At 44.4% G+C, this 12,575-nt stretch overlaps 1 protein-coding gene across 1 annotated transcript in view; it reads right to left on the bottom strand.

The window, feature by feature from the left end:
* Positions 1 to 4,532: 4,532 nt before the first annotated feature.
* Positions 4,533 to 12,575, bottom strand: part of PRKDC (protein kinase, DNA-activated, catalytic subunit) — a 205,676-nt gene continuing 197,633 nt past the window's right edge. Inside the window, exons 80-86 of the mRNA XM_079796147.1 lie at positions 12,200 to 12,292; positions 9,792 to 9,881; positions 9,512 to 9,583; positions 8,450 to 8,651; positions 7,678 to 7,866; positions 6,489 to 6,628; positions 4,533 to 5,880 (exon numbers count right to left, since the gene is read on the bottom strand). Coding sequence (XP_079652273.1) covers positions 5,676 to 5,880; positions 6,489 to 6,628; positions 7,678 to 7,866; positions 8,450 to 8,651; positions 9,512 to 9,583; positions 9,792 to 9,881; positions 12,200 to 12,292 — 991 coding nt within the window. The 3' untranslated portion in view covers positions 4,533 to 5,675. The remainder of the gene's footprint in view (positions 5,881 to 6,488; positions 6,629 to 7,677; positions 7,867 to 8,449; positions 8,652 to 9,511; positions 9,584 to 9,791; positions 9,882 to 12,199; positions 12,293 to 12,575) is intronic.

Raw genomic sequence — 12,575 nt, 5'->3', positions numbered from 1 at the left:
TGGGATTTACCCCACCAATGCAGGATGGTTCAATATCTAAATATCAATCATTGTAATACACAACATTAACAGACAAAGGAGGAAAAAAGCACAGGTTCATTTCAACTGATGTAAAAAAAAAGCATTTGACAAAACCCAACAACACCATTTCATGATAAAAAAAAACATTCAGCAAGCCCTAGCCAGTTTGGCTCAGTGGATATCAGCCTGCAGACTGAAGGGTCCTGGGTTCAATTCCAGTCAAGGGCACATGCCTGAGTTGCAGGTTTGATTCCCAGAAAGGGATGTGGAGGAGGCAGCCAATCAATGATTCTCTCTCATCATTGATGTTTCTCTCTCTCTCTCCCTCTCCCTTCCTTTCTGAAATCAATAAAAATATATTTAAATTTTTTTTCAGCAAACTAAGAATAGAAAGAATTTTCTTCAACACGATAAAAGCCACTTATAAAAGCCGACACTAATATCGTCCACTTCCCCTGCTGCTGTTCAATGCTGTGGGGGATGTTCTAGCCAGATGAATCAGACAAGAGAAAAAATGCCTTCAAATGGTGAAAAAAAATAAAACTATCTTTATTCACAAACAACATAATCCTACATATAAAAAACCCTAAAGGGAACACAAAATAAATACTAGAAATAATAAATTAATTCAGCAAAGTTTCATTAGAAAAGGTCAACTCCGTCAAAACAATTCAAAAACAATTCATTTACAATACCATCCAAAAAAAATAAAGTACCTAGGTATAAATTTAACCAAGGAAACTGAAACATATACATATCAAAACGAGTGAAAATTACAAAACATTACTGAAAGAAATAAAAAACATAAATAAAACGAAAAATATTGTGTTCATGAATTGGAAGACTTAATATTGCTAAAATGCCCGTACTACCCAAAGCAACCTAAGGGTCCAATGAGATCCCTATCAAAATTCCAATGGCTTTTGCTTTTCCAAAGGCCAATCCTTAAATTCTCCAATTTCATAATGTTCAAAGAGAAAAGTGCAGCCCTGATAGCTGAGCTTTCACTTCAATTCATGGGCAACATTCTGAAGTTCAAAAATATACATTTTAGCAGAAGTTACTGGCTTCAAAATTTCTTGTAGGCTGATGAAATAATTTTTATTTCTCTTAGTCTATTCTTTCTCCATTATTTTCTCATGTGTGCTATGTGCAGGCACTTAAGATGGTGAGAGAATGATTATGACATTGCCCCTGTAATAAAGGAAATGAGGACAGGCTTGGTTTTAATTTGATAAAGTACTTAAATTAATATTCATAAGCATGGATTCATTCACATCTTTTTCATTAAGTTTTCATATAAACATTCCCATGTTATTTTGGAGTTAAAAAACAAGTTTGTTTCATATGCAATCATAATATAATGTCAAAATCTATTTACAATGTAAATATTACCATTATATTTGTAGAACTTAAATAATAACTTCTTGAACACATAAGTATATATAAACAAATTCAGTACATTTTAAGTTTAGTTATTACTTCTTACTAAAGCTTCTCCAGCTCTTTCAGGCCTGCCTCATCTCTTTGGCACACAGCACTAATAAAGCACTCAAGCACATTGCTCTGTCTCCTTAAGATGTGGTGTGAGGTGAAGAAAATGGCTTAATCTGTCCTGTTTCTGGGGGAAAAAATTCTTTGCTTGTCTTTAAACTCTCATATTTCTGAAAAGGTATGTGGCTGCTACTTTTTAAAAGTATTTAACAACAATAAGTTTCTTAATAAAATTTTCTTTTCTTTTTTAAAATATTTTTATTGATTTCAGAGAAAGGAAGGGAGAGGGAGAGAGAAATTGAAACATCAATGATGAGAATCACTGATTGGCTGCTTCCCCGCATGCCCCCACTGGGGACCAAGCCACAACCTGGGCATATGCCCTTGATCGGAATCAAACCCGGGACCCTTCAGTCCACAGGCCAACGCTTTATCCATTGAGCCAAAACAGATAGGGCAATAAAATATTCTTAATGTTATTCATATTTTCTTATAATTATAATCAGTAGAGATATCTTATTTCCTGGTTTCCAAACCAAATATATTTTTCAATTAGATTTATTGGGGTGACATTGGTTAATAACATTATATTTCAAGTGTACAATTCTATAATACACTAGGGGCCCAGTGCACAAAATTCATGCATGGGGGGGGGGGGTCCCCTCAGCCCAGCCTGCACCCTCTCCAATCGGACATTCCTCTTGCAATCTGGGACTGCTGGCTTCTAACCACTCACCTGCCTGCCTGCCTGATCGCCTTTAACTGCCCTCCCCTGCCGACCTGATCTCTCCCCCAACTGCCCTCCCCTGCCTGCCTGATTGCCCCTAGCTGCCTCTGCCTCAGCCCCCACCACCATGGCTTTGTCTAGAAGGAAGTCGGATGTCCGGAAGATGGCCGGTCCACCCCATCTAATTAGCATATTACCCTTTTAGTAGTATAGATTATATAAGATAGGATTGCTTAAATGAGGGGGGGAGCCTTTTTCAGCTGGAGAAGATGCTCTTGGCAGACAAAAACACATAATCCCTATATCTGGACTGATAGCCAGCCATATGTACTATACTGCCAAACCGGTCATTAAAAAATTGAACCTCTTTCTTACACCTTACAGCAAACGGCTGTTGCCCTTAAAACCCCTCCTCAGCCCCCACCTTAGGTTCTGTCTTTGCAGTTCACTCAGATTAGATTCTGATTGGTCAGTTTCTATGCCAGTCAGCATCAAAAGCTCCGCCTCCTAGGCAGCCATTAGATCCTTGCACTTCACCCAGATTTGGTTCTGATTGGTGGGTTTCTATGCCAGTCAGCGTCTCTGGGCCTATCTCTGAACCTGATCAAAGAGGCGGGGCTGATCAGCAGCCCACGAGGAGGCCCGGAGAGAAACAGAGGCACGTCTGCTGGCAAAGCCGGGAGAGAAAGAGAGAGGCAAGTGCTGATCAACAGCTGCCACAGAGGCTGGGATCAGACCCTGTCCCTCTCTCTGCAGGCCTCTCTCTTGGCCTGATCCGCAGCCCCCTCGGCAGTCAGAGCTGGGTCGCTGCACCGGCACCGGTGCTCGGTGGAGCCTTGGCGTTACAGACCCCGGCTCTTTATGTATAGAGATGATCTACATATTGCATTGTGTGATTTCCACCCAAAGCCTCAGTCTCCATCGATCACCATATATTTGACCCCATTTACCCTCCTACTGCTCCTCCAACCTTCTTCCCCTCTGCGAACCACCCTTCTGTTGTTTATGAGAAATATCAACTGTCTTTACTCAGCAAGAATCACAGGGTTGAAGTTTGGATCACAGGTATGAGCCAGACATGCAGTCCCTAAGTGTGTAACGAGGACATTTACTATCCTGAACAATTGTGCAAGTGTCTTATGAACACTCTACACTGTAACTATTTCTTTTTTATTGCATGCTCATGGTTTCTAAAGGAATTCCCAAGCAGACAGCTTTGAAATGGGACTCATACACACAGTCATCTGGTAACAATGAACTTTTAAAACTTTTAAAAATTATTATTTAAAGTATTACATGTCTCCTTTCCCCCCGCCCCCCATTGACCTCTCCCCGGCCACTCCCACCCCCCAGCACATGCCTTCACCCCCCTACTGTCTGTGTCCATGGGTTATGCTCATATGGATGAATACAAGTCCTTTGGTTATCTCTTACACCCTCAACCCCCACCTTCCCTCATAGGATGGACAGTCTGTTCAATGCTTCCCTGTCTCTGGATCTACTTTTGCTCATCAGTTTATGTTGTTCATTATATTCCACAAATGAGTGAGATCATGTGATATTTATCTTTCTCTGACTGGCTTACAATATTTTGCTTAGCATAATGCTCTCCAGGTCCATCCATGCTGTTGTGAATGGTAAGAGTTCCTTCTTTTTTATAGCAGCATAGTATTCCATTGTGTAGATGTACCACAGGTTTTTTAAAAAATATATTTTTATTGATTTTAGAGAGGAAGGGAGAGGAATAGAGAGATAGAAACATCAATGATGAGAGAGAATCATTGATTGGCTGCCTCCTGCACGCCCCCTACTAGGGATCGTGCCCACAACCCGGGCATGTGCCGTTGGCCAGAATCGAACCTGGGACCCTTCTTATCCACTAAGCCAGACCAGCTAGGGCGTACCACAGGTTTTAAATCTACCATATTTTCCAGCGTATAAGACGACTGGGCATATAGAAGATTTTCCTGGGTTAAAAAGTCGTCTTATACGCCGGAAAATACAGTACTCATCTGCTTAATGGACACTTAGGCTGTCTCTAAATATGTTTCAAAAAAACAATAATAAAAAGCTCAAGTCAATCTGAAACAGTCCCAGGTGTGTGGAGGTATTAGAGGAGGCTGAGACTGTGAGTGGAAAGCCATTTTTGTATTTCATAATTTGATCTTGCTGTTCTAAAATGCATGTTTTCTCTCCAAATGAGGAAACTATTTCATACAGGGATTTGTTTTCCTAGAACTGCAATGCTTAGTGCTATCTCTATAACCATACCTGGAACGCTGAAGTTATCCTGAGTCTACCTTTCTTCCCACTGGAGCAGGGTAGCAAAAGTGAGTGCTAAGACCAAGTTTTTTAAAAAATATATTTTTTATTGATTTTAGAAAGAGGAAGGGAGAGGGATAGAGAGATGGAAACATTGATGAGAGAGAAACATCAAATGCAATCATCCTACATAATAAAAAGGTAATATGTAAATTACCATCACTCAGCTACGCCCACGATTGGGCCAGCAGGAGGCGCAGGGGGCGGGACTCGAGGTGGCTGGGGTGGTGATTGGGCCGGCAGGACGCTGAGCTCAGCATCTGCGCCATGGCTGTGCTGCGGCACAGAAAGGGCCTCTGGGGCAGCGAGCAGGGCGTCTGGAGGCCCCGGCTGACGAGGCGGCGCGGGCGGGCAGGCGGCGCGGCTCCCGGGGGAGGAGTCTGGCGGTAGTTGGGCCGCAGGAGCGCGGCGGTGTCCGCAGAGGACGCGGGTTTCCACGCAGCAGCCCGGGCGGGCCGAGGGAGGGCTCATGAGGGAGCCGGAAGGCAGAGGAGGCGGCGGCGGCCCCAGCCTTCCTGGGCGGGAGGCGAAGGCAAGACCCCGGCCTGGGCTCCGGCCGCCATAGGACCAGGACCACGCCCCGCCTCGCCCTAGGGGCCCAGGGACTTCGGAGCTGCCGGCCACACCGGGTCCCGACCAGCGTACAGACAGCCTACACGTGCATGATTTAATCATGCACTGGGCCTCTAGATTCTAAATATAATAAGCCACAGCTTTACCTGTTTTTGTTCCTGTACTGCTAATTTAAGGTAACGGATCAGTCATGCTGTTGGCTTTATGCTCAGTCTTAGTGATGAGGCTTCTGGGTGTTATTTCCAATATGCCGTAATTACCAATGAGACACTGGAAGGAATTTCACACTATACCATTTATTAAGATAGCTGGTTTGTCTAAGGCATAGCACTTGTAATGTGCTATAATCTTTATACATGTATGAGCCTGGATATACATTTTTCTATTAAACATCTATGATAATCTTAACCCAGTCATTCATTCATTTCAATATTCACTTATTCATCATGATCTTTTCTTCTCTTCAGTGCTTCAGGAAAACGGGCTCATTTAAGGTTTAAACACTTTCATATTTTTTACCTGCTGACTCCCCGAGACCTCACATCCAGGGCTCCCACCCTTCCCAAGTTCTGCCCAGGATGTTGGGGTCTGTTGCCTGGTCGATCAAGCACTTCACTTGAGCCTCTTCTGAAAGCCCACTCTCTGGTTCTTGGGCACGAATGTTGTGATCCTTGTTTCCTCGTGCGACAGCAACAAAATCATCAAAGGCAGGTTCCTTCTCATGGCCCAGACGTAACTCATCACTGGGAAAAATAGTAAACAAATACAAAAGCTTAAACCACTCATTATTTCCCCTTTTTTGCCTGCGTTCCTAGCTATCAAGCCTTCCCTCTCATCACTTATAGAATGTTTCCGTTGCTCAGAACCTTGAAGTCAAGAGACTCAATTTGTAGAAAAACAGAACATGAATAACGCTGCTATCAATGTGTCTACAAGCTTTTGTGCTGGTATGTGCGTTCATTTCTCGGGTGAATACTGAAGAGACAAACTGAAGAGTCAAATGGCAATTCTACGTTTAAATTCATGAGGAACCGCCAGGCTGCCATTTTCCACAGCAGTTGCACCATTTTACCTTCCTACCAGCAGCATACGAGGGCTCCAATTTCCCCACATCCTCGCCAACACTAGTTATACGTCATTATTTTCATTAGTGGGTGTGAAGTGGTATCTCTTTTGCATCTCTCTGATGACTAATGATGTTAGGCATTCACTGGTAAGGTGAGGATAATAGGGCTCACACCACAGGCTACATGTGAAGTTCTTAGCACTTTATACAGTGTGTAGTAATTCTTCAGGAAATGCTAGCAGCTGGTGTTTTTGTTTTTGTTTTTTCCACAAATGATAATCTTACCAAGTAATAACTGCTGGATTGGCACCTGTTAACTTTCTCTTCGCATAATATATTTTCTGCCGGGGATACCAATTTTTTTCTGTTACATTTATTTCTCGAATCCACGATCCTCCTTTTTTCAGCATTTTCTGTTCAAAATTCTAAAGGAAAAGAACATGATTTTCTTTGCTTACTATAAGAGTACATTGATCACATCCAAACAGATAAAACAAGTAATGATCTTAAACTAAACAACTCTGTAACTGGGAGGAGCTCTATAGCTTTTTATACAGATTCTAATGGTGGTAACACAATAGTGACAATGATCTTGAGGAACCATGGTGAGGCTTAAAACATCACTCCTGCCCTAGCCCGTTTGGCTCAGTGGATAGAGTGTCGGCCTCTGCACTGAAGGGTCCCGGGTTCGATTCTGGTCAAGGGCACATGCCCGGGTTGCAGGCTCGATCCCTGGTGGGGGTTGTGCAGGAGGCAGCCAATCAGTGATTCTCTCTCATCATTGATGTTTCTATCTCTCTCACTTCCTTCCTCTCTAGAATCAATAAAAATATATTTAAAAAAGAAACATCACTCCCTATGTCAGTGATGGGCAACCTTTTGAGCTCGGTGTTTCAAACTTCGCCAAAAAACTGAGCATAACTTGGGTAGTGTGTCCCTTTGAGGAAAAAACATTATTTCGCGATGTTTATAGTTTAAATAACATAAATGTTTCATCCTCGGCATGCGGCCGCCTCAGCGGCCGCGTGTCATCAGAAATGGCACTGACACGCGTGTCAGAGGTTTGCCATCACTGCCCTATGTAAAGGGTGCCATTGCTAAGCTTCATTCTTTTGGGACTGCGTAGTAAAGAACCCTTGAGATTTAAGAAAGTACTGTTTGTCTTTATGATCAAGGAAGGCCTCGTATAGAGCAGGTTTTAAAATAAAAGTTGTCTCCAAGAGAAACTGAACCCACCATTAATGGGTTCATACTTCCTCTCTTAGTTAGAAACACTCAATTGAAACAATAGCTTTGTCCAAATAAAGGTTATGTTTCTTTCTTATTTTCAAGCCAAATGATTTCCAATGGTTAATTTCGTGAAATGCTCTATAAAATCATGTGAATATTTCAGTAAACACATCTTGATGCATTTCCATCATCTCAATTACTAGCCCATTATAATAAAAGTGGAAGTGCATGTGAACAGCCCTACTTTCCAGTCGAAGGAAGGTTCCTTTACAAACACGTCCATGGTGGTCGTGAGCAGGTCGGGGTGTGAGCGGAAGGCTCTCAGTGCGTGCACCATGACACTGTACATAACTCCTGTTTCTTTCATGGGTGACATCAGATTGATAAACTGGCGAGTTAGACGAAAAGGCATCAGCTCAGGGACTGGCAGAAACTAAAGAGAAAAACATACACACAAGAAACGGAATATATTCACTAGAAATCTAAAAGTAACAGCACAAACCCACCATCTTCCCACAGTTACTATTCTCATCTAGTGAGAATATGAACTCCTCTTTTCTCAATATCAGATCCACAGATACGAATGTACTGTGCCCACGAGTAACCAACAGTCATCCCTGCAATGCAGCCCCCTCCGTGCACAGACCACGCAGCCTGCAGACCCAGAAGTGCTGATTAAAACAGAGTTAATGTCAGAGGGAACATTGGCATCTTATCTTGCACAAGACACGCCAATTATGCAGCTTCACAGAACTCCCTTGGAGTCTTCCCTTTTTACAGGAGCACATTTTATTCTCAGTTCTGATGACAGTTTGTCTCCACACCTCCTATAACCTGTCGGCACCGGGCTGAGAACATCCCTTTCTGCAAGGAGGTTAAGTGTGACGTTCACGACAAAGCTGCCCCGCTGCCCCAGCGCTGTCACTGCCTCTTTGAAAACTATCCATTTCCGAGGGCGTTACAAGCCCGAAGACACCGGTAATTAGCCAAGAACAGCGAGAGCGGGAGGAGCACACCTGCGTAGCGGATCCAAAGGCATGTCCAAAGTCAATTCCGATCACGCCACCGGTCTCCATGTTCACCATGAAGTTGTTCAGATGTCTGTCTCCGATGCCCAGAATCCAGTGGCTGACGCACAGCAGGGCGTGCGAGCTGGCAAAGTGGGAGCGGAGCGCCAGGAAGGCCTCCGGGCCGGTGCTCATCTTCAGAAAGGCGCGCCTGGGAGAGGGGACACTGCTGGGGGGCTCTGCTGTGCTACCAGCGCCTGGGGGAGGGGACACCGCTGGGGGGGGTCCCCGCTGTGCTACCAGCGCCTGGGGGAGGGGACACCGCTGGGGGGGGGGGGTCCCCGCTGTGCTACCAGCAGGGGAGAGGGGACACCGCTGGGGGGGGTCCCCGCTGTGCTACCAGCAGGGGAGAGGGGACACCGCTGGGGGGGGTCCCCGCTGTGCTACCAGCAGGGGAGAGGGGACACCGTTGGGGGGGGAGGGTCCCCGCTGTGCTACCAGCGCCTGGGGGAGGGGACACCGCTGGGGGGGGGGTCCCCGCTGTGCTACCAGCAGGGGAGAGGGGACACCGTTGGGGGGGGAGGGTCCACGCTGTGCTACCAGCGCCTGGGGGAGGGGACCGCTGGGGGGTCTCTGCTGTGCTACCAGCACCTGGGAGAGGGGCACCGCTGGGGGTCCCCGCTGTGCTACCAGCGCCTGGGAGAGGGGCACCGCTGGGGGGGGGGGGGTCCCGCTGTGCTACCAGCGCCTGGGGGAGGGGCACCGCTGGGGGGGGTCCCCGCTGTGCTACCAGCGCCTGGGGGAGGGGCACCGCTGGGGGGGGTCCCCGCTGTGCTACCAGCGCCTGGGGGAGGGGCACCGCTGGGGGGGGGTCCCCGCTGTGCTACCAGCGCCTGGGAGAGGGGACACAGCTGTGGGGGGGTCCCCGCTGTGCTACCAGCGCCTGGGAGAGGGGACACAGCTGTGGGGGGGTCCCCGCTGTGCTACCAGCGCCTGGGAGAGGGGACACCGCTGGGGGGGGGGGGGTCCCCGCTGTGCTACCAGCGGGGAGACAGCCAGAAGGATACTTACTTCAAGAGAGCAGCTGGCACTTTACTTTCTCTTTTTCTGAAAGATGTGACTGTTTCCGTACGACTGGCTCTCCTAAGATTTAACAATAGAAAATGTCTGATTAGAACAAACTTCTTGTGACGGGAAATTTAAAATTCTTGGTTTACATTGAAGCTTGGATATCAAGTAACTAGATTTTGATGATTTCTCTGAGGTAAAAAACCTTCTAAGAAACAAGGGTATACATGCAACTTTGAGAAGCACGAACTAGTTACAAAAAGGAAAACCAAAACACACTTACTTATACATGAGCATGTAAGCGCCAGCGCCCCGCTTTCCCGACGTCTTTGCCAGCCAGTCTCTATATTCAAACGGTGGGGCTCGGGGGTCACTAGCAAAGAGGAAAAAGGGGTCAGCATTGGGGAGATATTCAGCATTATATGCTTTTAGAGGCACAGACCACCATGAATTCATTGAGAAACAGTGAAGAGGCAGGGAAAATAAATATGATTCTTAATCATACTTAATATTAACACAACCCATGTTACTCTGGATCTAGAATTTCAATGTCATTATTCATCCTTAATTTCTAAAGAACCAAAGCTATTTCCTGTGTAAAAGTTTAGGCACAAAACAAACAAATACAATAATTTTTCCATGTCATACGGAGAGAAACAAGATGACCTCAACGTAAGTGTCTATGACCTTGGCATGTGGTTCTAGAATCCTGTCCTGGAAAAGCACCGTAACAACAGGGACGGTACCGCGTGCAGTAAAACAGGCGGCCATGGTACACGGCAAACAAACCACCACAAACCACTGAGGGCAGAGGAGTCTGTGGTGTCATTATTTAAAACCTGCCTTACTCTTTCACCATTCCCAGGTTGCAGATACACAGGAAATCCACACTCAGAACAATAAAGTGTTTTCTTAGGAGACAATGGGTTTGAATGGAATTGAATTTGAAAAGCTGTTTTCAATGCTTCCTAGGCGAAAGGCAGCATCTGGGCAGCTGGAAACAACGGGGTATTTGTATTTTAGCCACTTCGGGGGTTTGTGCCAAAACTTTTAACAAATTTTCCTAAAAAAATACCTAAAGATAGAACGATTTTGCAACGTATTACTTAATAGTTCGATCACTTAAGTTGAATCTTTTCTGAATTGCTACTAAGTTAATTTCATAAATGGACACTCCATTTTCAACTGAATTCTCTCCTAGTTTCAACTGGGGTGAAAATCCTTAGTGTGGAAAAACTGTAACATGTAAAGAAAAGATAGCAATGATTTTTAGTAATGGGGGTGGAAGTGCCTTGTTTTAAAAAGGGAGAGGAAAGGAGTTTACACAATTTCCTATTTGAAAAGCACTTTGAACTCTGTCGATACCTACGCTTCCCTTACGCACTTTACATCACTGTCCCATCTTTCGCAGGAGGCACGGGAATAGGGAAAGGTGGGTCCGAAACACGGCCGGCCGGTCAGTACCTGAGCCAGCTTCGGATTTTCTGACTCCGGGAAGTACTGTTCATCAGCTTTCCTGTCTTCAAGGTAGAGACAATTCCAGACAAAGGACTCAAAGGATCGGAATTAAAATTCGGTAAACACTGTCCTGGGTAGCAATTATTACCCACAAGTAAGAGTTTGATCAAAATGATTAATTTTACAGAAACTGTTCCTGACTGGTGAGACTACTGCTCCTCTCAAATACTTTCAGGAAAGAATGAGAGTGAATGAAGAAAAACAGGTCTGCTTCTTCTCCCTTCATTCTATAGCTTGTCCTCAAAGCTAGTTAACTCCTACTTCAAATGTGTTTCAATGCTGTCCTTATTTTTCTTTACAGAAACAAAAAACAAAGAAAAAACCCTTTGATTAGCTCTATCACTTACATGCTGGGTAACCTAGGACAAGTTGCTTAACCTTTCTGGGCCTCACTTCCTCATCTGAACAGAGCTAGTAACGCTCACCTTGCAGGTTTTTGTGAAAAAATAAATGAATTCATTAAGAACTGAGAATAGTGCCTAGCACACAGAAAATGTTTAATGAAATGTTAGCTGCTATTCTTATTTGTTTTATTTCTTTCAAGATTTTCCCTTTTTTCCCAAAGTTAATACTTTTTTTTGCTTTACAGGCAGTTCTCGGGTTACATCAGACTCGACGTACGTTGTTTCATGGTTACGTCACCATCTCCCATTTATTTATAAAAAAAAAAAAGTTCCGTCATTTCAATGTATGAACATATGTGCTTTATGTTTTATATTATTTATTTACCACAAGGTCAAGGATTGTTATCTTTCTTTTAAATTTTTGTTACTGTTTCACTTCATTACTGCTGTGTAGTTGCTCCATGTGAGTGACGTAGGTGCTTATGTAGGTGGGTTCCGACTTACGACGAAAATCACGTTACATCGCCGTAGGAACGGATCTCCGATGGAACCCAAGGACCTATTGTATTGTGGTAAAATATATGCAACTACGGTTTAAACTCCTCTACTCCATTTAGTTTATTCACCTAACCAGAAGCAGATTAAAGACTAGGCCAGGGATGGCTGAGAGCACCAATAGGAAGGGGCCCTAAAATGTGACTAGAAACATGGGGTGGAGGAAACGGAATCTGAAACAACTCTACTCAGGGAGAATATTATGTCCGAGGAGCAGCAGCTGGCTGGGGTACACCAGGGCAGGGCTGGAGAAAATATTGAGACTCCACGTTACCTTGTATAAGCTGCTTTCTCCTCTTGTGACATGTTACTCAAAAGAAGTTCCTTTAAGGTAAAAGTATTTTCAATCCATTCAATTAATCCTAATCTGAAAAGGAGAAAAGGTTTATGAATACAAACCAAACCACTCTTTCTTTACTAGAAAAAAGTTCTATAGAATTAAAGCAAAACAGTTTTGTTTTTTTCACATCAATTCTTCACTTACTTTCCCCACATTAAGATAAAAATCATAGGTTTAGAGGTGTTTTTTAGTTCTGGCTACGTTTCTGACTTTGTGAAATCTAAAACACTCAATTGTCAAGTGACCCCATCTCAGCAATTGAAGCAAGGATTTGGCCCAGTGCTGAAATTCCCATTTACATAAATCTACT

The sequence above is a fragment of the Cnephaeus nilssonii genome (genome assembly GCF_951640355.1).
Source record: "Cnephaeus nilssonii genome assembly, chromosome: 18".
Classification (NCBI taxonomy): domain Eukaryota; kingdom Metazoa; phylum Chordata; class Mammalia; order Chiroptera; family Vespertilionidae; genus Cnephaeus; species Cnephaeus nilssonii.
The sequence above is the reverse complement of the archived record's forward strand: the minus strand, read 5'-3'. Positions and strand labels throughout refer to the sequence as shown.